The sequence below is a fragment of the Ahaetulla prasina genome, chromosome 8, assembly GCF_028640845.1.
Source record: "Ahaetulla prasina isolate Xishuangbanna chromosome 8, ASM2864084v1, whole genome shotgun sequence".
In the NCBI taxonomy this organism is placed as follows: Eukaryota; Metazoa; Chordata; class Lepidosauria; order Squamata; family Colubridae; genus Ahaetulla; species Ahaetulla prasina.
Window position 1 is genome coordinate 9,195,811 of NC_080546.1, and position 26,555 is coordinate 9,222,365.

The 26,555-nt window shown below is 44.7% G+C and overlaps 1 protein-coding gene across 3 annotated transcripts in view; it reads right to left on the minus strand.

The window, feature by feature from the left end:
- The window catches only part of SLC4A4 (solute carrier family 4 member 4), a 238,703-nt gene that overhangs the window by 46,659 nt on the left and 165,489 nt on the right, over positions 1-26,555 (minus strand). For all 3 annotated transcript variants that reach the window (XM_058192187.1, XM_058192186.1, XM_058192184.1), the window contains exons 11-15: positions 24,299-24,412; positions 22,492-22,666; positions 12,628-12,761; positions 10,722-10,993; positions 398-456 (exon numbers count right to left, since the gene is read on the minus strand). In XM_058192187.1, the coding sequence (XP_058048170.1) occupies positions 398-456; positions 10,722-10,993; positions 12,628-12,761; positions 22,492-22,666; positions 24,299-24,412 (754 nt within the window). The remainder of the gene's footprint in view (positions 1-397; positions 457-10,721; positions 10,994-12,627; positions 12,762-22,491; positions 22,667-24,298; positions 24,413-26,555) is intronic.

Genomic DNA, 26,555 nt, shown 5'->3' on the forward strand with positions numbered 1-26,555 from the left:
CGGCCTTTCATTAAATTTCTGAGCCATTTGGTTTAGGTACAGCTATCCAGGTTGCAAGTATGAGTCAGTCTTCAAGCATCTGAATGTAAATCACGCAACCATGGGGATGCTGCAATGGTCGTTAAGTGTGAAAAATGGTCGTAAGTCACTTTTTTCAGTGCTTAACTTCAGTGCTTAACTAGTGACCTAACTTCAAACTTAGGTCACTAACTGAACTGCTGTTAAGTCGAAGACTATCTGTACTGTGATTTGGTTTAAATCCTACGAAACAGGTGTTAATGCAACTCTTAAGAGATTAAAGCAAAATAAGAAAAGGAAGGAGAATGTATTAAAAGTCAGCAGTGTAATTGCACTGGGCATGAATTATTTCCAATATTATAACCCGATTTCTGCTTACCATTTCATCGAGCCAAGGCAGAGACGACGCAACCGTCTCATTGATCAATGAACTATTCACTGTAAAAAGAAAGAAATGCAGCACTTTGAATAAACCACTGGAAAAAAATAATGAGGGGAAGCGGCAATTAAAATGAATCGCACAATCCCTCCCACCTCCCAAAAATTAAAATACAGCTAAGCCTTATAATCCTCTTATGCTAATCAGTAATCAGTAGCATCCATAATGATCCTGCGTTATATAGAGTGAAAAGAAGTTATTATTCCATCACTTGTGCTTCTTACCGGTTCGCTGTGGGAAAAACAAAGAAAAAATACAAAACTAATCGCCTCGAATTATGTTGATGCCTGAATGACAATGGGGGTTACAATACTTCCCAGTGTAAATTCATCATTAGAATTCTTACATCATCCAAGAGATAAAAGTGCTTTTTTCTATCTACAGTGAAAAGCTGAACTATTAAATGTTTTGCCATGTTATCCTTTTTCCTTATACATGAATAATAGTGTGAACAAATGGCTTGGCTTCCAATTAACAAAATGGGGGGGGGGGCATTTCTTTTGTCTGGGTTCAAAAGAAGAGGCTCAGCCCCACAAAGACTTTCAGAAAAGAGCAAACCATAACTGCAGCGTGCACGATAGAGAGAAAACAAAAAATACTGATTCAAAATGTTTCCACTATTTATTCCAAGTGTTGGAAAACCTACTTTTTGTTTAACAACTTTCCATCTTAGATGAGATTATGCTAAGAAGTAAGGGGGGGAAAACAGGATGGGATTGGGCAGAGCAGGGCAGAAGGAAGGGAAAAAGGAGAAAGTGGGAAGGGAGAGAAGGAAGGAAGTATGGAGGGAGGGAGGGAGGGAGGGAGGGAAGAAAGGAGGAAGGGAAGGAAGAAGGAAGAGGGAAGGAAGGAGTTAGGAAGGAAGGAGGAAGAGAGAGGGAAAGAGTTAGGAAGGAAGGGAGGAAGGAAGGAGGAAGGGGAGGAAGGGAGAGAAGGAAGGAAGAAAGAAGGAAGGAAGGAAGGGAGGAAGGGGGAGAGAGGGAGTTAGGAAGGAAGGAAGGGAGGAAGGGGAGGAAGGAGGGAGGGAAGGAAGGGAGAGAAGGAACGAAGAAAGGAAGGAAAAGGAAGGAAGGAAGGAGGGAAGGAAGGAGGAAGGGAGGGGAGGGAGGAAGGAGGAAGGGGAGGAAGGAGGAAGGAAAGGAAGGGAGGAAGAGGGAGGGAGTTGGGAAGGAAGGAAGGAGAAAGGGGAGGAAGGAGGAAGGGGGGAAGGAAGGAGGAAGAGGGAGGGAGTTAGGAAGGAAAGAAGGAAAGAAGGAAAGAAGGAAAGAAGGAAGGAAGGAAGGAGGAAGAGGGAGGGAGGGAGAGAGGAAGGAAGGAGGGAGGAGAGGGAGGGAAGGAAGGCGGGGAGGGAGGGAGGGAAGAAGGAACGCTTTCAGGTTTTTGCTTCTAAAACAAAGGGAAAAGTGGAACACTTGGACAGCCCCAATATACCCACACTTTACTACAGAAAAGGAGCTAAATTAGCCTGTTGATCTGGAAGTCCTTCCCAGTTTCCACATGTAGGAAAAGAAGAAAGGAAGAATCTCTTCCTTGCACCAGGCAAAAGGTAAAAGTTTCCCTGTCCAATCATGACCAACTTTAGGGCGTAATGCTCATCTCCGTTTCTTGCCCGAGCGAGTCGGCGTTGTCTAAAGATGTTTCATGTGGTCATCTGGCCAGCATGACAATATACCAAAGGCGGACGGAACTCTGTTACCTTCCCACCGAAGTGATACCTATTTATCTACTTGCATCTGCACCAGCGGTGAAATCCTCTGAAGTCTACTATTGGTTCTGCGAGTCTGCTACTGAGTGCGCACTTTGCACCCACGCAGCGCTAAAAAAACGAACATTTTGAAGCCTTCCAAGTCTGCAAAGGTAAGTAGAACAGCTAACTTGCTGTGCCACGCAATTTAGATTAGCTAGAAAGCAGGAAATCTAATTATTTTAGCTAATATAAATCACGCGTTGCCAGCTGATCGTTGCCCAGCTGATTGTCGGAAATACCGATTTGCCCGAACCGGTAGCATATTTTAAACTATCTGTTTGGGAGTACTGGTCTGAACCGGTAGCATTTCACCCCTGATTTGCATGTTTTCAAATTGGTAGGTGGGCTCACCCTGTCATGTGGACCTCAGGTCTAAAACCCAAGCTTTCAGCTTTCAGCTTTCCAGCTGACAAGCCCAGCATCTCTGACCACTGAGCCACTGTCTCCCCTCCCCCCGCCCCTTTTTGCACCACAGCCATGTGCTAAAATCTTCCACCCCAATTTAACTGAACCATGAAACCATGAAATTCAAGTCAAATCCACAATAAACACCCTGGTTTTAAAGGCAGTGCAGTGGAGAGGAAGCCAAACTTTCCTTAACGCTGTGAACAGAAACAAACATTTGTTTGTTTGTTTCTATACTTTCTTTTAAAGGGACACAGTGGCTTAGTGGATAAGACGCTGAGCTTGTCGATCAGAAGGTCGGCAGTTCAGAGGTTCGAATCCCTAGTGCCGCGTAACGGGGTGAGTTCCCATTACTTGTCCCAGCTTCTGCCAACCTAGCAGTTTGAAAGCAAGTAAAAAATGCAAGTAGAAGAACTAGGGACCATCTTTGGTGGGAAGGGAACAGCGTTCCGTGTGCCTTTGGCGTTGAGTCATGCCGGCCACATGACCACGGAGACGTCTTCGGCCAGCGTTGGCTCTTTGGCTTTGAAACAGAGATGAGCACCGCCCCCTAGAGTCAGGAAGCACTAGCACGTATGTGTGAGGGGAACCTTTACCTTTACCTTATACTGTCTTTTTTTTTTTAATTTGAATTTTTATCCCGCCCTTCTCTGAAGACTCAGGGCGGCTTACATTGTGTTAAGCAATAGTCTTCATCCATTTGTATATTATACAAAGTCAACTTTTATTGTCCCCAACAATCTGGGTCCTCATTTTACCTACCTTATAAAGGATGGAAGGCTGAGTCAACCTTGGGCCTACTGGGACTTGAACTTGCAGTAATTGCAAGCAACTGCTGTTAATAACAGACAGTCTGCTGAGCCACCAGAGGCCCTTATCTTTTAACCTGGAACTTTTAAAAGTCGTGCCCATCCCTAGGGGAACGTCAACGATAAATTCACAGGGAAGAAACCGAAGGAGGCGGCTGTAAATCTTTTCTTTAGAGGCCGCTAGACTGCTTCCCTCTTTCCAGCCATCCGCCCACCCTCACGACGGTAATCAGTACAGACTGATGAACAGCAGGAGACACGGTAATCCAATCACAAAATCTGGCAACTTCACGGTGTTTCTTTCCAGGGGAAGGATTTCAGGCTCGGTTGGTAACACCTGTGAAAAGAGCAGTGAGGCTGCTCCCTGGGATACAGGTGCCAGCCATGTGTCCGTGTTTGAACTCGAGCAGAGTCCGCAGGATTGTCTGGGATGCTACCCATCCTGTCCACGACCGGTTTTCCTTGTTACCTTCTGGGAGGGGGCTTCGGGGTTATCCGAGGCAGAACATCCAGATTCAGTTGCAGTTTTGTTCCATATAGCATCAACTTTGGGAACTCTACAAGTTTCCTCTTTCCACTACGTAATCAAAATGGACAGTGGTTTTGTGTGTGTACACATATGTGCGTGTGTTATATATGTGTGTGTATGCGTGTGTGTGTGTGTGTGTACACATATGTATTATTTGTTTTCTGAGGTTTTCACGGGTGTTTGTATTGCATTGCTCCCAGAAGCACGAAGCTGAAGCCTGAAGATGACGAATGAGACTTCGTCGAAACGTCACCAAGACACTGCCAATTTTACACGGGAGAAAACCCGAACAACCAAAGACCTACATATGTATTATTTGTTTTTTGAGGTTTTCACGGGTGTTTGTATTGCATTGCTCCCAGAAGCACGAAGCTGAAGCCTGAAGATGACGAATGAGACTTCGTCGAAACGTCACCAAGACACTGCCAATTTTACACGGGAGAAAACCCGAACAACCAAAGACCTACATATGTATTATTTGTTTTTTGAGGTTTTCACGGGTGTTTGTATTGCATTGCTCCCAGAAGCACGAAGCTGAAGCCTGAAGATAACGAATGAGACTTCGTCGAAACTTCACCAAGACACTGCCAATTTTACACGGGAGAAAACCCGAACAACCAAAGACCTACATATGTATTATTTGTTTACATATTTGTTTTCGTAGGTTTTCATAGGTATAGGTATGTAGGTCTTGGCGTATTCAGGTCTTTTCCCGTGTAAGGTTGAGAGTATCTTGGTGACGTTTCAATGAGGTCTCACTCGTCATGTTCAGGCTGGTGTTTTCGGCTTCATGCTTCTGTGAGCAAAGCTTTGTGTAAAGTAGTGAGTGTACAGCTTGTATAACAGTGTAAACGTGCTACCCCCTCAAAATAACGCAACACACAGCCATTAATGTCTAAACCGCTGGCAACAAAAGTGAGTACTGTATACTGCTACTATTTACATTGTAGCCAAGTGTCATTCCTTCAGTGTTGTCACATGAAAAGATATACTTAAATATTTACAAAATGTGAAGGGGTGTACTCACTCTATACTGTGACTCACTCTATACACACACACACAAACATACACACACATACATGTGTGTATACATATATATGTGTTGTGTTTATTATATATATATATGTATATCTATACATATGTGTGTATATGTGTGTGCACACATGTGTATTATATGTGTGTATGTTACGCCATATATGTATGTGTGTACTATGTGTATTTTGTGTGTGTGTGTGTATCTGTCCATTTTGAATACATAGTGGAAAGAGGAAACTCTGTCTGTGTGTGTGTGTGTGTGTGTGTGTGTGTGTACCATAAAAGTGGGCACAGAAGAGCAACAAAGAGGATAAGAAGTTTGGAGATTAAACTGCAGGATGAATGGTCAAGAATAGGGCCTCTGGTGGCTCAACAGGCTAATGCAGCCTGTTATTAACAGCAACTGCTTGCAATATTGCAGGTTCAAGTCCCACCAGGCCCAAGGTTGACTCAGCCTTCCATCCTTTATAAGGTAGGTAAAATGAGGACCCAGATTGTTGGGGGGCAATAAGTTGACTTTGTATATAGTATACAAAATGGATGAAGACTATTGCCTGACATAGTGTAAGCCGCCCTGAGTCTTCAGAGAAGGGCGGGATATAAATGCAAATAAAATAAAAAATAAAAAAGAAAGAAAGAAAGCTAGGGGGTGACAGGCCAGCTGTCTTCCAGTACTGGAGGGGCTGTCACAGAGAAGAGGGAGTGTGATTTATTCTCCAAAGCACCTGAGGACAGGATATGAAGAAACAGGTTTAAGGGAGATATACCGTAATTTTTGGAGTATAAGATGCACCTTTTTCCCCAAAAAAAGAGGGTGAAAATCTGGGTGTGTCTTATACAATGAATGTAACCCGGCCCAGCTTCTCAAACGGAGGTTTCAGAGCTGAAAGAAGCTTCAGAAACGAAGCTTCAGGAAAAAAAAGCCCCCAAACAGAGCTTCAGAGGTTTTTTTTCTGAAGCTCTGTTTCGAAGGCTTTCAGAGGCAGAAAAAAGTTTTTTTCTGAAACAGAGTTTCAGAATTTTCAGAGGCAGAAAAAAAAAAAAACCAGGCACAGAGCTCACAACCAAGGAAGCTGTTGCTAAAATTCACCTCTGGGAACAGCTAGTTGGGGGTATTCCGGGAGGCAGATCTACCTGCCAATCAGATTTTTTCTTCTTTTCCTCCCCAAAAACTAAGATGAGTCTTATACTCCGAAAAATACGGTAACCTAGAACTAAGGAGGAATTTCCAGACAGTGAGAAGAATTCATCAATGGAATACCTTGGCTCCCAAAGCTGTGTAAGAGAAAACGAGCTCCCGAGTTCTGTTTTCGGCTGTGACGGCCTCCTGCAACTCTCTGCCAGTGAAAAACGGAGCTCGGGAGGACTGCCTCCGTTTTCACTGGCAGAGGCACCGCAGGCAACGCCATCACAGTTTCCGTTACGGTCCTGTGGGCCAGATCTAAGCACCCCGCGGGCCGCATCCAGTCCCCAGGCCTTGAGTTTGAGAGCTCTTCTGGGTCTCACCAGGCGCCACCCAAAATGACACACTCAGTAGTGAGGACTGGTGAGAAGTCCTCCTACGACTTCCAGGCAGACCTGAAGTTATTTGGGAGACTGAAGGTGCCACTTTCATATATAATCATAATTGAGAAGCATCTCGCAAAGGTCAACTCGGGCAAACAGGTAGGGTTCAGAGCAGGACATTAGCTCACCTTCCTTTCTGGCAGGAGACCAGATACTCAAGGATTCTTCCTTTTTGCCTCTGCCAAAGTCTGACTCACCTCAACTTAACAGCAGTTAACAGATCACCTGTGCAACGTTATTTAAATTTTGTTTTTTTGTAGTCCTATTGTTTTTTTTTTAACCCCGAGATTCAAATTTAGTGCTGAGAAGATGCCTTCTATGCCAACTTCACTTGTGGATTTTAAAAAATTATCAATATTTTACGGTAGGCTGGTTGCAATTGGCGCGCTCCGGATTTCTACGACCTCAACTCCCATAATCCCCAGCCATCTATCTTTTCTTTCTCAGCAGAGACCTATATCACGAACTATTCCTCCGATCACTACCTCCGAATTACAACATATATCTCCATTTTAAATCTCTACTGTGAGACACTAAAGAGCAATGTTCTTACAAAAGGTCTATAGTGTATTTTAAAGAGTTTATCCCAGGCACTAACAAAACAGTGGACTGTGAGAGGGATCTTGGAGTCTTAGTGGACAACCAGCTAAATATGAGCAAGCAGCGTGCAGTGGCAGCCAAAAACGCCAATGCAATCTTAAATTGCATTAACAGAGGGATACAATCAAGATCAAGTGAAGTAATAACACCACTCTATAAAGCCTTAATAAGGCCACACCTAGAGTACTGCATCCAGTTTTGGTCACCACACTATAAAAAAGGTGCTGAGACTCTAGAAAGAGTGCAGAGAAGAACAACCAGGATGCTTAGGGGACTGGAGGCTAAGACTGGAGGCTAATGGGCCGTAATAGCTCAGGCTGTTAGAAGCCTGTTATTAGAACACAGCAGCCTGCAATTACTGCAGGTTCAAGCCCGGCCCGAGGTTGACTCAGCCTTCCATCCTTTATAAGGTAGGTAAAATGAGGACCCAGATTGTTGGGGGGGCAATAAGTTGACTTTGTAAAATATATAAATAGAATGAGACTATTGCCTTATACACTGTAAGCCGCCCTGAGTCTTCGGAGAAGGGCGGGATATAAATGTAAATTTTAAAAAAAAAACACATGAAGAACGGTTGCAGGAACTGGGTATTATTATTTTTTTATTTGCATTTATATCCCACCCTTCTCCGAAGACTCAGGGCGGCTTACACTATGTCAAGCAATAGTCTTCATCCATTTGTATATTATATACAAAGTCAACTTATTGCCCCCAACAATCTGGGTCCTCATTTTACCTACCTTATAAAGGATGAAAGGCTGAGTCAACCTTGGGCCTGGTGGGGCTTGAACCTGGAGTAATTGCAAACAGCTGTGTTAATAACAGACTGTCTTAGCAGTCTGAGCCACCAGAGGCCCTTTATGTCTATTTTAATGAAAAGAAGGACTAGGGGAGACATGATAGCAGTCTTCCAATATCTCAGGGGCTACCACAAAGAAGAAGGGACCAACCTGTTCTCCAAAGCACCTGAGGGTAGAACAAGAAGAAATGGATGGAAACTAATCAAGGAGAGAAGCAACTTAGAACTAAGGAGAAATTTCCTGACAGTGAGAACAATCAACTCATGGAACAGAAGTTGCCTTCGGAAGTTGTGGTAGCTTCATCACTGGAGGCTTTCAAGAAGAGATTGGACTGCCTTTTGTCAGAAATGCTGTAGGGTCTCCTGCTTGGGCGGGGGGTTGGACTAGATGACCTACAAAGTCCCTTCCAATTATGTTAATCTAATCTAGTTGGTGCCAAAACGTACAGCCCATTTCTGGGAGATACAAGATTTCGAAGGGCAACATTTTGCCCATTTAAATATCCCAGATGCTGCGATATAAGGCTATCTGCAAGAGGGACCTAAAAGCCCTGGGAATGGACATTAACAACTGGGAAACCTTGACCTCCGATTGTTCAGCTTGGAGGCTAAAGACGCAGCAGGGCCTTCTCCAATTTGAAGAGACATTTTTTCGGCAGGCTGAGGCCAAGAAGCAGTTCCGGAACCAGCGAAATCTGGGAGCTGGGCAGGGGACAGAAGGTATCTGCTCTCAGTGTGGAAGGGATTGCCACTCTCGGATTGGCCTTTTTAGCCACACTAGATGCTGTTTTAGGATCTCTTTCCAGAGCATCTAGTCTTTTGAGACGGAAGGATGCCAATGTATCCCAGATGGGAACAACGATCAACAGAAAACGGTAGTTCAGGGGTCTGCAAACGTGGCTCTTTTAAGACTTGTGAACTTCAACTCTGGGAACTGAAGTCCACAGTTCTTAAAAGAGCCACATTTGCAGACTCCTGCGGTAGTTAAAGGGTGAATGGTTATCCTAAGCTGTTACACTCCACCCAAAAGTAAAAGAAGATTGAAAATACGCATCCTCCAGCTGAAGAGAATATCTATAACTCAGGTTGAACTGTGGAGTTTTTGGTGGTCTTTGAGCTTGGTTGTTCGCTTGCAAACGTTTCGTGACCCAACTAGGTAACATCATCACTGTGAGTGTGGGATTGATCCTGCCCTCTTCAGGATTAATCTAGAACAGTGTTTTTCAAACTTGGGAATTTATCCCCATGCCAGCTGGGGAATTCTGGTAGCTGAAACCAACACATCAAGTTTGCCAAGGTTGAGACAGATTGTTCTAATAACCTTTCATACGCTGTGATCCTACGACATCATAATCAAATTTTCAATTAATGCAGAGATTCCCAGGGTGGCTGGAGGATACTAGAAACTGAAATCTTGCCAAGTTTGAAAGACATTGCTGTAGAAGCTACACAAGAGGATTGGAGAGACCCAAACAGCACACAACTGTTTCTACTGAAGCAAAGACCACGCTTGTTAAAAAATAATGGAACGTCCCAGCTGGAGTAAGGATGGGCTCAGCTCAAGGCCTCAATTAGCTATTTGGAGTAAAATCTACCCTCTTGGTCTTATAAATGGAATCTAATGGAACAAGGATGAAGGTTTGGTACCTACAGCTTTCGTCTGGAAGGATGGTAGCCTAGGCCCATGATGGCGAACCTATGGCACGTGTGCCAGAGGTGGCACGCAGTGCCTTCTCTGGTGGCACACGAGCTGTCGCCCCAGTTCAGGTGTGCTGCACATCCGTGTGCATCTCCCACCGGCCAGCTGGTTTTTGGGTCTCTGCTGTGCATGCGCGGGGCGCGTGTGGGGGTATGTGCGTGTGCATGCACAGGGAGCGGCATGGATGTGGGCGGTCCACATGTGTGGGGGATGGGGCACATGTGGGGTGCATGCAGGGGGCCATGTGCACATGCGGGGGTCACACCCATATTGCATTTTGGGGGTTTGCACGCGTGTTTTGGGAAAGGTTAGCCATCACTGGCCTAGGCCAGGAGGTCTCCAAACCTGGGACTTTTAAGACTTGTGGACTTCAACTCCCAGAATTCCCCAGCCAGAATGCTGGGAGTTGAAGTCCACAAGTCTCTGGTGGGCACCTCCCGCCAGCCAGCTGGTTTTTGGGTCTCTGCTATGCATGTGCGGGGCGCACGTGGGGGTATGGTAGGGGCCTCTGGTGACTCAGACTGCTAAGACAGTCTGTTATTAACACAGCTGCTTGCAATTACTGCAGGTTCAAGCCCCACCAGGCCCAAGGTTGACTCAGCCTTCCATCCTTTATAAGGTAGGTAAAATGAGGACCCAGATTGTTGGGGGCAATAAAAGTTGACTTTGTATATAATATACAAATGGATGAAGACTATTGCTTAACACAGTGTAAGCCGCCCTGAGTCTTCGGAGAAGGGCGGGATATAAATTCAAATAAAATAAAATAAAATAAAAATAAATAAAATATTGCATTTTGGGGGTTTGCACACGTGTTTTGGGAAAGGTTAGCCTAGTCCAGGGGTCTCCAAACCTGGGACTTTTAAGACTTGTGGACTTCAACTTCCAGAATTCCCCAGCCAGCATGCTGGGAGTTGAAGTCCACAAGTCTTAAAGGTCCCAAGTTTGGAGACCCCCCTGGCCTAGGACTTCAAAAGAGAGAAGCAAGAATCCAGGTTTTGTTAGAATTGAATGAAGTAATTATTTTTTAAGAATTCACCCTCCCAAACAAAGGAACAAAGTTTTCCACCCTTACCTGGATCTGGTGGCTCGCAGGTACAGGAATACAGCGTAATATCGTTCACTTTAAAATGGGAATTAATGGGGTAATAATCGGCGAGTTTGATCATCTTCTTGAAGGCATCGTAGATGAAGATGAAGCTGATCAGAGACGAGAAGCCTTCTTCCGTGAAGCGGGTGAAGTACTGAACTAAGAAGCTAGCATCGGTGGCCACCAAGATGAGACACAGGAAGGCCGACCACAAGCCAATCCAGAGGCGGAACTCCAGATAATCAAAGCCATTGTCTCTGCAAAGGAAGAAAATCATGTGAGATTGAAAATAAAAGGGAATAAACGAGGGGGAAATAGCATCTACCTGTTTAAACGGTAGGCAGGTAGTTCTTGACTTACAGCCTTTCGTTTAGCGACCGTTCGAATTGGACTTATCCGCTTTTTTCATACCCCTGTTGCAGCGTGCCCACAGTCATCTGATCAAAACTCAGATGCTTCTCAAGAAGAGATTCGACTGCCATTGGTCAGAAATAGTGTAGGGTCTCCTGCTTGGGCAGAGGGGGGCGGTTGGACCAGATGACCTACAAGCAGTGGTGGGATTCAGCCAGTTCGCACCACTTCGGGAGAACCGGTTGTTAACTTTCTGAGCAGTTTGGCAAACTGGTTGTTGGGAGAAATAATTAGGGCAGAGAACCGGTTGTTAAATTATTTGAATCCCACCACTGCCTACAAGGTCCATTCTAACTCTGTAAATCTATTTTAAAAACTGGCTCATACTTAAAGGTGCTTTTTCAAGAGGCAAAGAAGAGACGTTTCGCTTCTTCAGTCAGAACTGTTCTGACCTACGCTCCCTTAGGAGGCAGGAATTGGTCCTGGCAAAACCTCTTTTATTTACAGGGCTATGAATTACTTTCATTCACAGTCAGCAAGGCTTGCCCAAACAGTTTTTCAAAGGAATATTTCTCAACACACCTTATCTCGTATGGCAAGCTGCCACGTAACTTGTTTCCAAATGCAGAATAATGCAAAACTTGGCACAGAGTCTCTCAGAGTCACGAACAGAACTTTCCGTTCTTGCAACTACTGAATGAACCAATTGTTTCCTGCGAAAGCCCCTTCCCCGTTCGCTCCTCTTTTGTTTCCTATAGGTGGGGCTAATCACCTCCAAGGTGTGGCTTTATTCCCGAGTCGACCCTGCTTTCTGTGTTGTTTTCGTCTTCTGGCAGCTCTGTGTGTGCATGCACACACTGGGAACGGGCTCCAGCTGTTCCTCTGCCTCTCTGCTGTCTGTCTCCTTCTCTGCTTCTGACGCAGAGCCCTCATCTGAGCTTTCCCCAGCCCCCAGGACCGGCCCATATACCTCCCCAACCTTCTCACTGTCTGACTCTGCTGCCAGCTCCGTGGACCACAACAAGAAGCTTCTCGGATGAGAAGCGATGCGTCTTCAATGAAAAAATGAAGAAAGTCTACTTGCCTCTTGGAAAAATGCATCTTTGGGACAACCATGACCTGGATGACTGAGAACCTCCATAGATATTTGACTTGTATTTATGACGGTGGGAGTGTCCCGGGGTCCTGTAATCACTTTTTGCGACTTTCTGACAAGCAAAGTCAATGGGAAAGCCAGATTCACTTTACAACCGGTTTAACAACGGCAGTGATTCCCTTAACAACCGTGGCAAGAAAGACCGTAAAGGGGATCAAAACTCTCCTTTAACAACGGTTTTGCTTAGCAACGGAAATGCGGGGCTCAATGCGGTTGTAAGTCAAGGACTACCTACATCATTTATTTTCGGGAATAATTAGTCATTCCAGAATTGAGGTCCTTCAGAAGGGCAGACTGGGAATCGAGGAACTAGAATAGGTTGCCGTACATTTTTCTATCAGAAGTCCCCATGATATTACCAGCCCCTCTTCCTTTCAGACTTACTTGCTAAAGTTAAATAAAAGTCGTTCGAAGACCAAAACGGGTCCAGTGCTGCTCAGAATAGTAAGTGGCTGGCCGGCAAATAGACAAAAAACAGCTCCTGTAACGGCTGTGCCCAGAAAACTTTCCAACACGCCCTAGATGCACAAAAACAAGCAAATACATCCATGATCGTTGAATTCATTCCCACTCCAGTGTTTTAAATACCCAGCATGTCCCACCCAGAGAAGAATGGACCAATCTGGCCCACACAAAGCAAACTTCTTTTCCCACTCCTGGAAAGCAAAATCTGTAGGGTTATTATGCAGGGGTGCTATTCAGCAGGTTCTGGAGAACCGGTAGCGGAAATTGTGAGTCATTCGGAGAACCGGCAAATGCCACCTCTGGCTGGGCCCAGAGTGGGGAGGGAATATCCTTCCCCCCCAGGATATTTTGCAATATCCTTCCCCCCCAGGAGTGGGGAGGGAATGGGGATTTTGCAGTATCCTTCTTCTGCCTTGGCCACCAAGCCACGGCCACCACGTCACGCCCAACAGAACCAGTAGCAAAAAAAAAAAATTGAATCCCACCATTGTTACGAGGTCTTCTTTTGTGACACTGCAGTTTAGGGGTGTCAAACTGAAGGCCCACGCGGTGCTTAGATCTGGCCCATAGGGCCACCCTGGAAAGAGCGAAGGACCGGCCTGCGGTGCCTCTGCCAGGGAAAAGGGAGGTTGGGAGGCTGCAATGGCTTCCTGCAACCTTCTGCCAATGAAAACAGAGCTTGGGAGGGCCGCGCATGGCCCTCCCGAGCCCCCCGTTTTTGCTGGCAGAGAGTTGCAGGAAGCCGTTGCACCCTCCCAAGCTCCATTTTTGTTGGCAGAGTGCTCAGGCCACCACAGGCCCCCCCGGACACAAGTGATGTCGAGCTGGCCACGCCCAACGGGACCCCAAAGTCAAACACAACCCTGATGTGGCCCTCAATGAAACTGAGTTTAACATCCCTGGTTTAGAGGATGAACAATAAATTTGTTTAAACAACAGGTTTTGTCCGGGCCTTAGGTCCTTCTTCTCCTTCTCCTTCTTTTTCTTTATATTCCATGGGGATAAAACATAGAACTTCAGCAGCCCCTACTAGAAAATTTTTTTCTAAAACGGTGGTGTGGAACTTTTTGGATATTACCTTTGGATAATTGGGTATGCCTAGTTTAGTAGGGAAGCAGGAGATGTGGAGACTCTAGAAAGAGTGCAGAGAAGAGCAACGAAGATGATTAGAGGACTGGAGGATAAAACATACAAAGAATGGTTGCAGGAATAGGGTACGTCTAGTCTAGTGAAAAAAAGGACCGGGATGGTGGTGGTGACATGATAGCAGGGTTCCATATCTCAGGGGTTGCCCCAAAGAAGAGGGAGTCAAGCTATTCTCCAAAGCACCTGAAGGCTAGACAAGAAGCAATGGATGAAAACTAATCAAGGAGAGAACCAGCCTAGAATTAAAAATTTCCTGACAGTGAGAAGAATTCATCAATGGAACGAGTTGCTTCCAGAAGTTGTGGGTGCTCTATCACTTTTAAAGCTTTTAAGAAGAGATTGGACAACTACTTGACTGAAATGGTAGAGGGTTTCCTTGTTTCAGCAAGGGGTTGGACTAGAAGATCACCAAGGTCCCTTCCAACTCTGTTGTTCGCTTACCAGCTGGTCAGTGAGAACCTCCAAAGGTCTCCCTCCTTGAGAACTCCTGAAGAAATCCCTATATTTATGACCCCATAAACACTTCACCTACCCCAGTGATGGCTAACCTTTTTGCTGCCGCGTGTTAAAAGCGGGGGGAGGGGGAACGTGGGGCGGTCGCATGCATGCTCACACCCATAATTCAATGCTCCCGGTCTCCCATGCATGCACGCATCACCCGCGGGTCCCCCCGCTTTTGGCACACGCTAGCATAGTGGGCCCAATAGGCCTGTTTTTCGCCCTCCCCAAGCTCCAGAGGCTTTCTTGGAACCTGGGGAGGGCGAAAATGGCCTTTCCCCCCCCCCAAAGGCCCCCCCCTGGAGACCGGAAACAATGCTGTTTCCCGACTTCCGGTGGGCCCGGAAGGCCTGAAAATCAGTTGGCCGGCGCGCTGGAGCTGAGCTAGGGCAATGCTCGCGTGCCCACAGATATGGCTCCGCGTGCCACCTGTGGCACGCGTGCCATAGGACCTGCCCCCTTCCAGATATGAACCCTGTCAGGCCTGGAAACCATACTAGACTTTAGGGTTCCAGACACTGCCACATTTTTCCCGAGGGGAAGAAGGGGGGTTGAGGGGTATGGTAACATTCTTCAAGCGGTCAAAGTCGGATGGTGTTCACATCTGCAGGAGGAGTGGCGGGAAGATATTCGAATGAACTGGGAGAACGTGGGACCATGTGACTATCAAAGGGGTCAGGGGGGTGGGACTCTTGGGGTTTGTATAACTGGGAAAAGAATCCGGAAGTTCAGTTTTGGAATTTCACTCATCACGTGCCAGTTTCCTCGTGCTAGTAAAGAACTCTGAAAGACAATGGCTTCTGAGTTTTTTTTATGCAGAAGAGGTTTTTCTGGAACCCTGACACTATTCCAAAACTGAACTTCCGGATTCTTTTCCCAGTTATACAAACCCCAAGAGTCCCACCCCCCTGACCCCTTTGCTAGTCACATGGTCCCACGTTCTCCCAGTTCATTCGAGTATCTTCCTGCCACTCCTCCTGCAGATATGAACACCATCCGACCTTGACCGCTTGAAGAATGTTACCATACCCCTCAACCCCCCTTCTTCCCCTCAGGGGAAAAATGTGGCAGCGTCTGGAACCCTAAAGTCTAGTATGGTTTCCAGGCCTGACATTTTATACACAGAATTTCCATCGCTAAGCAAGGCGGTCATTGAGTGAATTGGGCCTGCGCCAAAGGTGCTTTTTCAAAAGGCAACTGGACTGTCTTTTTTGAAGACAGCAAAGTCCACATTTTTGGACAAAGAGGACGGCCGGTTTGAAAGAGGGGTCAAAGAGGCCATCTGTGTCAAAATTGAAAAGCCTTCTCTCAACAGAAGGGGAGGGGTACCACATCACCTATCTCCTGTTTAAAACACAGTCCTTTCAGCAGTTCCAAGAAGGCTCCACCCCCATTTGCACCACTCAGGTGACCCTGAGGGCGCAGACAAACCTCCAAGTGGCCTCAACGACTCTCCAAAAGAGCCTGCGGCGAGAAAGTTCATAAAACGGGGCAAAGTTCACTTAACAACCGTCTTGCAACAGAAATTTTGCCGTCCATCGTGGTCGTAAAGTGGAAGACAACCTGTATTCTTCATAGTGACGTCCAAAATTTTGGCTAATAGGTTTTTTTTTCCAATGAAATTTCATTTATTTGTAGGAAACCGGTCAAAAAACAACAACACTCAACCATCTCCTTTAAAGATTGAATGGTACTCTCATTTCCTTTCTGACAGCTGCTCTTTTTATCTCGCCCCCCCCCACCCTATTTTTATCCCTGTAGTTATTTTCGACTTTTATGATTCATATTTATTGTGTTTATTCAGTAGCCTCTGGAGCGTTTACATCAAAACTCAGGACGGGGGACTCTAGTCTATAAATAAACAGATAAATCTAGCATTCGGTTCAAACCATTTAACATCTTCCTTTTCCCCAGAAGGAAGCTGGTTTTCTTGAAAGTACTAAACTTTTATTCAAGCCATCCCCACGAGCCAAAACTAAAATGGTAAGCCCATAAACCGCTTAGAGAGGGCTGCAAAGCAGTGGTAGGTTTCAATTTTTTTTACTACCGGTTCTGTGGGCGTGGCTTGGTGGGTGTGGCTTGGTGGGCGTGACATGGCTTGGTGGGCATGGCTGGAGAAGGATACTGTAAAATCTCCCTAATCCAGGGGAAGGATACTGCAAAATCCCCATTTCCTCCCGATCAGCTGGGACTCGGGAGGCAGAGAATAGATTGGGGCGGGGGCGGTCAGAATTTTTACTACCGGTTCTGTGGGTGTGGCTTGGTGGGCGTTGCAAGGCTTGGTGGGCATGGCAGGAGAAGGATACAGTAAAATCTCCATTCCCTCCCCACTCCAGGGGAAGGAAGCTGTAAAATCCCCAGTTCCTCCCGATTAGCTGGGACTCGGGAGGCAGAGAATAGATGGGTGCGGGGCCAGTTAGAATTTTTACTACCGGTTCTCTGAACTACTCAAAAATTCTGCTACCAGTTCGCCAGAACTGGTCAGAATCTGCTGAAACCCACCTCTGCTGTAAAACCCTCTGAAGGGGTATATAAGTCTAAAATAGCTATCACTATTGCTATTCTAGCCTTCTTCAAATAGCACTCTTAACAATCCTGGATTGCAACTTCTGTCAGCCTCACTCTGTTTTGCCAATCGTGAAAACCAAATTACTTTGGAAGCTTGAAATTTTTTTTGGCTTTTATGCACCGGAACAGTCTGAGAAAAAAGAATAGTCCATTTGTCTAAACCGACCATCAGCAGTTCCTGCCGCTTTCGTGATGGGAGTCCGAACCCAATTACTCTCCCTGTAAAACATGTGCGTTAGCACTAACGTAATTTAAAATATAAAAGAAAATTTGATATGGCAGGAAGCTTGGGGGTGTGGGGGACAGGTTTCCTGTCGCTCCAGTTGGGAATTCAAATCATAGGCCGGTATTTATTTATTTATTTATTTATTTATTTAGATTTTTATACCGCCCTTCCCCCGAAGGACTCAGGGCAGTGTACAGCCAAAGTATAAAAACAACACAATGTACAATTAAAACAAAAACTTAAAACAAACATAATCCATAAATGGCCGAAATTAAAACAATCAAATTTAAAAACCCTTAAAATTTATAAATAATAACCCCGATTAAAATTGTTTAGAATTAAAAGTTTAGAATTAAAAATTTAAGCCAGTCCCGCTTGAATAAACAAATGCGTTTTCAGCTCACGGCGAAAGGTCCGAAGGTCGGGTAATTGGCGCAAACCGGGGGGGAAGTTCGTTCCAAAGGGTAGGAGCTCCTACAGAGAAGGCCCTTCCCCTGGGGGCCGCCAGCCGACATTGCTTAGTGGACGGCACCCTGAGAAGACCCTCTCTGTGTGAGCGTAAAGGTCGGTGGGAGGCATAAGGTAACAGCAGGCGGTCCCGTAAGTACCCGGGCCCTAAGCCATGGAGCGCTTTAAAGGTGGTAACCAAAACCTTAAAGCGCACCCGAAAGACCACAGAAAGCCAGTGCAGACTGCGCAGGAGCGGTGTTACGTGGGAGCAGCGTGGGGCTCCCTCAATCACCCGCGCAGCTGCATTCTGAATTAACTGAAGCCTCCGGGTGCACTTCAGGGGAAGCCCCATGTAGAGACCATTCATGGCTCCTAAGTAACACCTCTCCTGCACGGTCTGCACTGGCTCCCGGTGGTCTTTCGGGTGCAATTCAAGGTGCTGGTTACCACCTTTAAAGCGCTCCATGGCATAGGACCGGGTTACTTACGGGACCGCCTACTGCCACCAGTAGCCTCCCATCGACCTGTCCGCTCCCACAGGGAGGGCCTCCTCCGGGTGCTGTCAGTCAAACAATGTCGGCTGGCGACCCCCGGGGGGAGGGCCTTCTCTGTGGGGGCTCCTGCCCTCTGGAATGAGTTGCCTCCGGGGCTTCATCAACTCCCCGACCTCCGGACCTTTCGCCGCAAGCTGAAGACGCTTTTGTTTCATCGCGCAGGGCTAGCTTAAATGCAGTTTTTAAATTGCCTTATACACTGTAAGCCGCCCTGAGTCTTCGGAGAAGGGCGGGATATAAATGTAAACAAAAAAAACCAAAAAAAAGGGGGTTTATTCTTATTTTAGTTTTTTAGGCCATAAATTGAATCAGTTTTTTATATTGTTCTTAACTTGTTTGATATGTATTTTATTGGCTGTGAACCGCCCTGAGTCCTTCAGGAGAAGGGCGGTATACAAATCGAATTAATTAATAAATAAATAAATTCCAACTAGGCATGACAGCAGTGTTCCAGTATTTGAGGGACTGCTACAAAGAGGAGGGGATCCAAAGAATGGTTGCAGGAACTGGATATGTTTAGTTTAATGAAAAGAAGGACTAAGGGAGACATGATAGCAGTCTTCCAATATGTCAGGGGCTGCCCCAAAGAAGAGGGAGTCAAGCTATTCTCCAAAGCACCTGAGGGAAGGACAAGAAGCAATGGGTGGAAACTAATCAAGGAGAGAAGCAACTTAGAACTAAGGAGAAATTTCCTGACAGTTAGAACAATTAATCAGTGGAACAACTTGCCTCCAGAAGTTGTGAATGCTCCAACACTGGAAGTTTTTAAGAAGAGGTTGGATAACCATTTGTCTGGTGTAGGGTTTCCTGCCTAAGCAGGGGGTTGGACTAGAAGACCTCCAAGGTCCCTTCCAACTCTGTTGTTCTGTTATACTGTTAATTCCATGATTCTATGTCAAGTAAAGGAGAGAAAGAGCAAAGGGTATAGGTTTGACCAATTAATTTATTTTGGGTTGCTGAATTAATCTCCTGGCTTTGCACATGCTTAAGTTTTCCTAACACATTAGACTGGTCAAAAACGGCTTGTTTCGTGAATGATTTCCTGACGTGATCAAATGTGCCAGGCCAATATAGCCAGAGAGTTAGGGAGGAGGAGGAGAGAAAAAGAAAAAGAAATAGCACTTCAATAGGTGTGGAGATAAATTGGGCGATGGAAAACCCAGAAGACAAATCAGAAGCTGTTGGGAATTATCTTGTTCCTGGTCATAACACTGGCAGGAAAAGAAGAGGAGAAAAGGAACTTTAGCACTAGATCTTCTGAACATCTTCTAGTGGCTGGTTGAACTCCAAAGCTACGTCTTGGCACCAGCTCTGAAACTGATCCTCGTTGAAATAAAGATTCAACATTCCACAACCAAAGATAAATTTTCCTTCTCGTAAATTATGAATGCTCTCTGGCGTGACATCTGTAAAATATCATATTCTCCAGTTTATCATTTCTTGTACAGGTAGATTTCCTTGCTGATACGTCTAGCAATGTTTCATTTGCATTCATCATGAAGATATGTAAAAAGCAACCTGGTTTACCCTCAAAGATCCAGGCCAAAATTGCTCTAAAATATGAAAGAACAAAGAAGTAAAACCGTCCAGGTCCAAATGTTCTCGGAGAGGTAAATAAATCAGAGGAGTATTTATTAAGTTTAAGGTTTCCATTCTGCAAACCAATATTGGACAGGAAGATTGAAAGCAGTTCCTGATCAGGGTTTTTTTCTCCATTTCCTGGTGTTTCCTTGAAGGGGATTAGTTTTATTTAGGCTTTCTGAAAAATGCAGTAGGAAAATAAATTTTAAAAAACTCTACTCTTCCTCTTACACCATACAAGCAGGAAGAAGTAAATCACTCTGTATGGTGGCATTTTCTTTAGTGGTAGAAAAATCGGTATTCTTTTAAATCTTCAGGTAACATATTTCAAAACTTCATCACTAAGCCTTGAACCTATTCTCAGTGCTGCGATTCAGTCCTAAGGCACATGAACTATCAAGAGAAGACTTGTGGGAGAGAGTGGCCAAGCCAGGGGGAGGAGTCAAACAGGAACTTAGTCTAGAATCCCTGCATGGGGACAAGAAGGCAAAGTCTAACCCCCTTTAAAGGCTTATCTAGTCTCACCCAGGCGCAATGGTTAGTCAGAAGATTCCAGTGTATAAGCTTGAGCAATAAAACAGCTAATTGAGCTCTTCCGAGTGTGGGTCTGCACTTGTTTGCACTCGACAACACTGATGTTAAAGGGAGCGAGTATACAAACCGTATCATGTACTATAAAACAGGGACTCCAGAGCTCTCAGAGGCTTAAAGCCTCTTTTTAGTCCATGAACATGGAGTAAAGGAAATACTGGTTAAACTATCAATATTTGTCTGAGATGGATTAACTAACTAAGAGTTAAGGAACAAAATAATCAATATTTTCCAAAGTTTTATCCATTTTGTTTTGGAGGCTTGTGGCTCTAAATTAGAACAGGCTATCCTATATTTCTATATATATTTCTCCTAGAAGCACGAAGATGTAAACACCTAGCCTGAAGATGACAAAAGGGATTTTGTCGAAACGTCGCCAAGACACCTCCAATTTTACACAGGAGAAAACCCGAATAACCAAAGACCTACACACACACACACACACACACACACACACACACACACACACACACATATCTGTATCATATATATAGGATGCCTAAAAGACCCAGACTGAGTTTGCTCTAAAATAGAATAGGATATATATATATATATCCTATATGCTATCCTATATATATAAGGGATGACCTCTTCTAATTTAGAGCCACAAGCCTCAAAAACTAAGTGAAGCAGGATAAAACGTTGGAAAAGATCCATTGTGTGAGAGTGTGTGTGTGCACATACACATATACACACACAGAGAGATACATATTTAATTTGCAAAATAAAGAACTAGATAATACTCTTATACAACACAATCGTGTAAGTGTTGGCAAAGCTACGTTATGGTAGTAACATTGATACTGTCTGGCAGCCAACTGAATGATTGATTGATTGATTGATTGATTGATTGATTGATTGGTTTTTGGTCACACCTTATAACTTGTGGAGGGTCACAACAAATACAATATATTGGAGCGAAATATCCATGGTACACAGAAAACAGCTAAGATAACCAATTAAACTCAAAGCAGACATTGGCACAACCATGGAAACTACACACGTAAGACGGAAATGGAGCAGTGCAACGGCTTGCCAAGTAGTCACTTGTTCGTCAGGTAGGAGTCACAGGTCCAGGAGAACCTCAAACTGTTCACCACACCTATTTGCAATTCCCTTCGTAACCAAGATGCAAAATCATTGGTTCCAGGGCGTCCCACTGTTACCTACAACAAAGCTCTTTCCTGCAATCCTATCAGCTGCTTTGCTTTGGGTGGCAAACAACAACTATCTCATTCATGTCAGAAGCATCTATCAAGCACTTCCGGGTTGAAAGAATTAACCAGTGACATCATCATTGCCTATGAGACACCTGAGGGGGCTCCTTTCATGTCCCTGTTATTATTTCCACGCCATGGTGGTACCTATTGGTCTATTCGCATGTTGTGGCCCGTCAATTGCCAGCCCCTCCAGCACCAAATCAGAGGAGGCGGAGGAGGCGTGGGAGTCAAGGTCAGCATCAAGGCAACCTGAGAGCTCCGAGGGGGAAGAGGGAATGGAGCTGGCAGAGAGAAAGAGACAGAGGCGGAGCCTGGGCCATCTGTCAGCCCTCAGATGGAGAGTCAACAGCCCCCAGGTCTGGAGGTGGCTGATGAAGAAGAGGAGGAACAGCTGGATCCAGTGCCTGACTCACGGATGCGCAGAAGGCAGAGGAGAGGAGAGCAGTGGAAATCTATGGGCCGGTCCTTGGGAAGGAAGAGCCACCGCTGCTAGCGAAGCCCCACCCTAGCCCTGGGGATAAAAGGCAAGGGGTAGAGATGAATAGATGTGGAAGACTACTATTCATCTTCTGGCTGGCCGGACTTGTTAGCCTGCGTTGAGAGAGAAATGTTTTGCTGGGGCTGCCGGCGTTCCTAATAAAGGAATCTTTGAGTTGATTTCAGAGGGTTTGTCATGTTTGGGGAGCTGGGTCAGAACATCGCATTTGCATGTTTTCGAACTGCTTGGTTGGCAGGAGCCGAGACAAACTGATGGAAGTTCTTTCTGTCATGTGGCTTGGACCCTCGGGTTTCAAACTGCCGAGCAGTCAACCCTTCAACGGTCTTGTGACACAGCGTCCTAACCACATGAGCCACCGCAGCCCCTTGCGGTCTGGGAGTGAGACTTCAGGCAAAGGTGCGTTGCCCAATTCCATCCCGCTGCGATTGGCTTCTTCAGAAAATGACCCACCTGCATGTTTTCTGTCGCATCTCCCAGCAGGCCTCCAAAAGTAATGGCGTTGGTTACCGTCGCCAGGTAAATGAAGAGAATAGCAGAGAGGGCTTGGATGTTGAAGGCATCGTAGAAGTCGCTGGCAAAGAAAGGGGCCTTCCTCTTGATGTCTTTGATTAAACCCCCAAAAAATCTAAGAAGAAGAAGAAGAAGTGTCACAATGACATTAGCCCAGGTGGCGAAGGAGAGCTTGAAAACAGCATCCTAAAATGTAATTCGAGGGCTTCCCCAAAGAAGGATGTGAGTTAAAACTATCTGAAGGAGAACTTTAATTTTTTAAAAAAAAGATAATTTACAGGTAGTCCTTGATTTATAATTGCAGCCGAGCCTAGAATTACAATCATAAGGTATTGCGGTCGTAAATCAAGGCATCATGTCATCAGGCTTGGGGTTTTTTTTGTAGCATTTTGGCAACATTTGTTAAGCAAAGGCAGCAATTGTCAAGTAAACACCATGCTCTATTAAATGAATCTGTTTTCCCCAATGGGAGTTTTTGTGTGTGTGTGTGCTGGAAACTAGACGTAAACGCTGAGAACCAGCATAAGATGTCACAAAAATCACATGATCACGCTGCAAATGGACGTGAAAGTAAGCCAGTTTCCAAACGCCCAAAATGCAATTGTCAGGGTTCCAAAGGATGCCCTAATTAAATCATGAGCTTCGAGCCAAGCTTCAAAATAAATCCAGTTATTTATTAGGAGCTTCATGGTCCCCAAATGAAGCCAGCTCTGACCCCACGTAATTTACAGCCCCAATCATGATCCTGTTTCCCCACTCGCCCCAAGGTGTGTCATCAATCACATTCACCAACGGAGCAAATTTTACGGGTTGTCCCCTCTGGCCTCTGTGGGTAACCCTGGGAGACAGCCTTGAGAAAGATATGTCTGGAATGTGCTCCTGTCTTTGGCTGCCGTGCTGCTTCCTCCGTTTCCCATCCCCTTTGCCTATGGCAACTCAAGAGCAGGCCAGGAATGCTTTGCGAGTTGACAACAATCATATGACAGGGAATGTATTTGTGCAGTTGTTGTAACTCCCAAAACAGATTGTAAATAGTTCTAGGGAGGTCTGTTGTAACTGTTGTGACCAAGGCCCAAGTAGTGATTACTGAACACAATTCAGTCCTCGACACACTTATTTTATTAAAACAGCTGAGAATTAATTCATTCTCATCTTAGTCCAAAACAAAATTCGTAATAACCAGTCCGTCGGCCTTATCACCAACCTTTGATGTCTTTGGCAACCTGCCAAAGGCTTTTCTTGGCAAAAACCCCACAAAGTTCATGAGACGCTGACAAGAAGCATGGAAATCTACGAAGAACCCAACAATTCGTTGCTGCTCTTTTAAGCAGCACTCTTTTATGGGAGTGGCCAATCATCTCCTGGCCTTACTCCTGAGTCGTCCTTTTTGCTTCAGCTGCTTTTGCCTTCTGGCAGCTCTTCACATGCATGCACTAGGAACAGGCTCCTCCTGTTCCTCTGCCTCTCTACTGTCCGCCTCTGGAGGCTCCGGAGTCCACGCATCACTCACAGATGGCCCTAGCCCCATCTCTGTCTCTGACACAGAACCCTTGTCCGGGCCTTCCCCTTACTCCAGGACTGGCCCACTGTCCTCCCCAGCCTCCTCACTGTATGACACTGCTGCCAGCTCCAGAGGCTGCTGGCAGACCACAACAGTAACTTCAAATGGTGGTTAAACAATTGATTATAAGTCAAGGACTACCTGTATAGGACTACCTAGCGAAGATATGAAGATTTTGTCCCTTACTTGCCAGTTCGCTGCAATTCCTCACAGTCCCCGTGACCTCCTCCTCCATTTCCTCCCTCATGAGGGGTATCTCCATTCATCTGGACGTTCTCACCGCCTGCATACAGATTTTTCCTGGACAGACAGAATGAGAACAGAACTGAAGGTGCACATTCAATGCAAACGTCACACAAACACAAATAACCTGGCATGCGTACTTAGCCTTCTGTAATCTTCAGAAATTATGTTTGGTCTTCATAAGTAATATGAATTAACCTGTCCTGTGTGCAAAACACCAGATTCCAACACTGATGCATTTTAGTCATATTATTTTTAAAAATGATAAAAAATAATTAGGTTTAGCCCTCCCCGGCTTTTAATTTTCCTAACATTTGCCTTTTAATGACATCTCCATTGCTCAAGGAATGGTTTGGTTTTGCAACCCAACAAGAAAGACACAGACTTCAGAGGATCATTAGAACTGCAGAAAAAACAATGGCTACCAACCTGCCTTCCATTGAGGACCTGTATATTGCACGAGTCAAAAAGTGGGCTGTGAATTTTTTTATTTTTTTTTTGCATTTATATCCCGCCCTTCTCCGAAGACTCAGGGCGGCTTACACTATGTCAAGCAATAGTCTTCATCCATTTGTATATTATATACAAAGTCAACTATTTACAGACAAAATATTACAAAAATATTTACAGATCCCTCACATCCTGGACATCAACTGTTTCAACTCCTACCCTCGAAACGACACTATAGAGCACTGCACACCAGAACAACTAGACACAAGAATAGTTTTTTCCCAAATGCCATCCCTCTGCTAAACAAATAATTTCCTCAACACTGTCAGACTATTTACTGAATCTGCACTACTATTAATCTTCTCATCGTTCCCATCACCAATCTCTTTCCACTTATGACTGTATGACTGTAACTTTGTTGCTGGCAATCCTTATTATTTATATTGATATATTGACCATCAATTGTGTTGTAAATGTTGTACCTTGATGAAGGTATCTTTTCTTTTATGTACACTGAGAGCGTATGCACCAAGACAAATTCCTTGTGTGTCCAATTACACTTGGCCAATAAAAAATTCTATTCTATTCTATTCTATTCTATTCTATTCTATTCTATTCTATTCTATTCTATTCTATTCTATTCTATTCTATTCTATTCTGAAATAATAAAAATTATATTTTTTTAAAAAAACTTTATCTTTTTTTTTCTGCACTGATGATGTTACTTAGCTAGGTCATGAAATGTCTACAAGAAAACAACCAAGCTCAGAGAGCACCAAGGGCCCCTGATAGTTGCCTTTTCCTTAACGTTTTGTTCACAGATTTTATTTTAAATAAAGAGCTGGAACTTTGTAAATTGCTTGCTGCATTACATGGTGCAGAAATACTTTTAATAAAAGAAAGTATACTACGAGCAAAAAGTCCACCTCTGGAAAAGGATGGTTTTCCTAACCTTTTAATTTAACTTAAACAATAATTAGAATGTGAATTTTTTTTATATCCAAACTTTTAGCAAACATAAGCAAAATCTATGCCACAAAAGCTGTGATGACAACGGCATTGCCATAAAGCATTTTTTTTTCATTTTGCGGATGACTGGAAGCTGAAATAATTCATAGATTTTATATGTGATGGTAGTTGTTTTGTGACTTTGGGGTGATGGGGGTATTTAAAAAACACAGCAACTCTAAAATCCACACCTTCCATATGGCATTGCTGATCCTATGGAGAAGTAACTTTGTGAGAGTTCAGGAATAAACTATTATGCTCTTAAGAATGTTGTCATTATTTTGAGTCAGTCACTTGCTTTTCCTCAATGCTTTATCTATTATTTTTCTTCCTTCACTTTTCCCAAGAAGGAAAGATCTGGGCATAGGACCTGATTTTTTTTTAGACCCATTGCATTTACCACCTTTTAAAGGTCAATGCCACCTTCCATCCTCAATACCAAGATTGTTAAGGAATCTGAAATAGATATCCTGGAGAAGATAGTATCATCATCTTCTTCATCCAACCAGTTCATGTAACACATATTATGTCTAATATTTATCCAACCACCAGTTTATTAATGAACAAGATCTATCTATCTATCTATCTATCTATCTATCTATCTATCTATCTATCTATCTATCTATCTATCTTCCATGATATATCTATCCATCCATCCAGCTATCCATCCATCCATCCATCCATCCATCCATCCATCCATCATCTATCCAGCTATCCATCCATCCATCCACCCACCCATCCA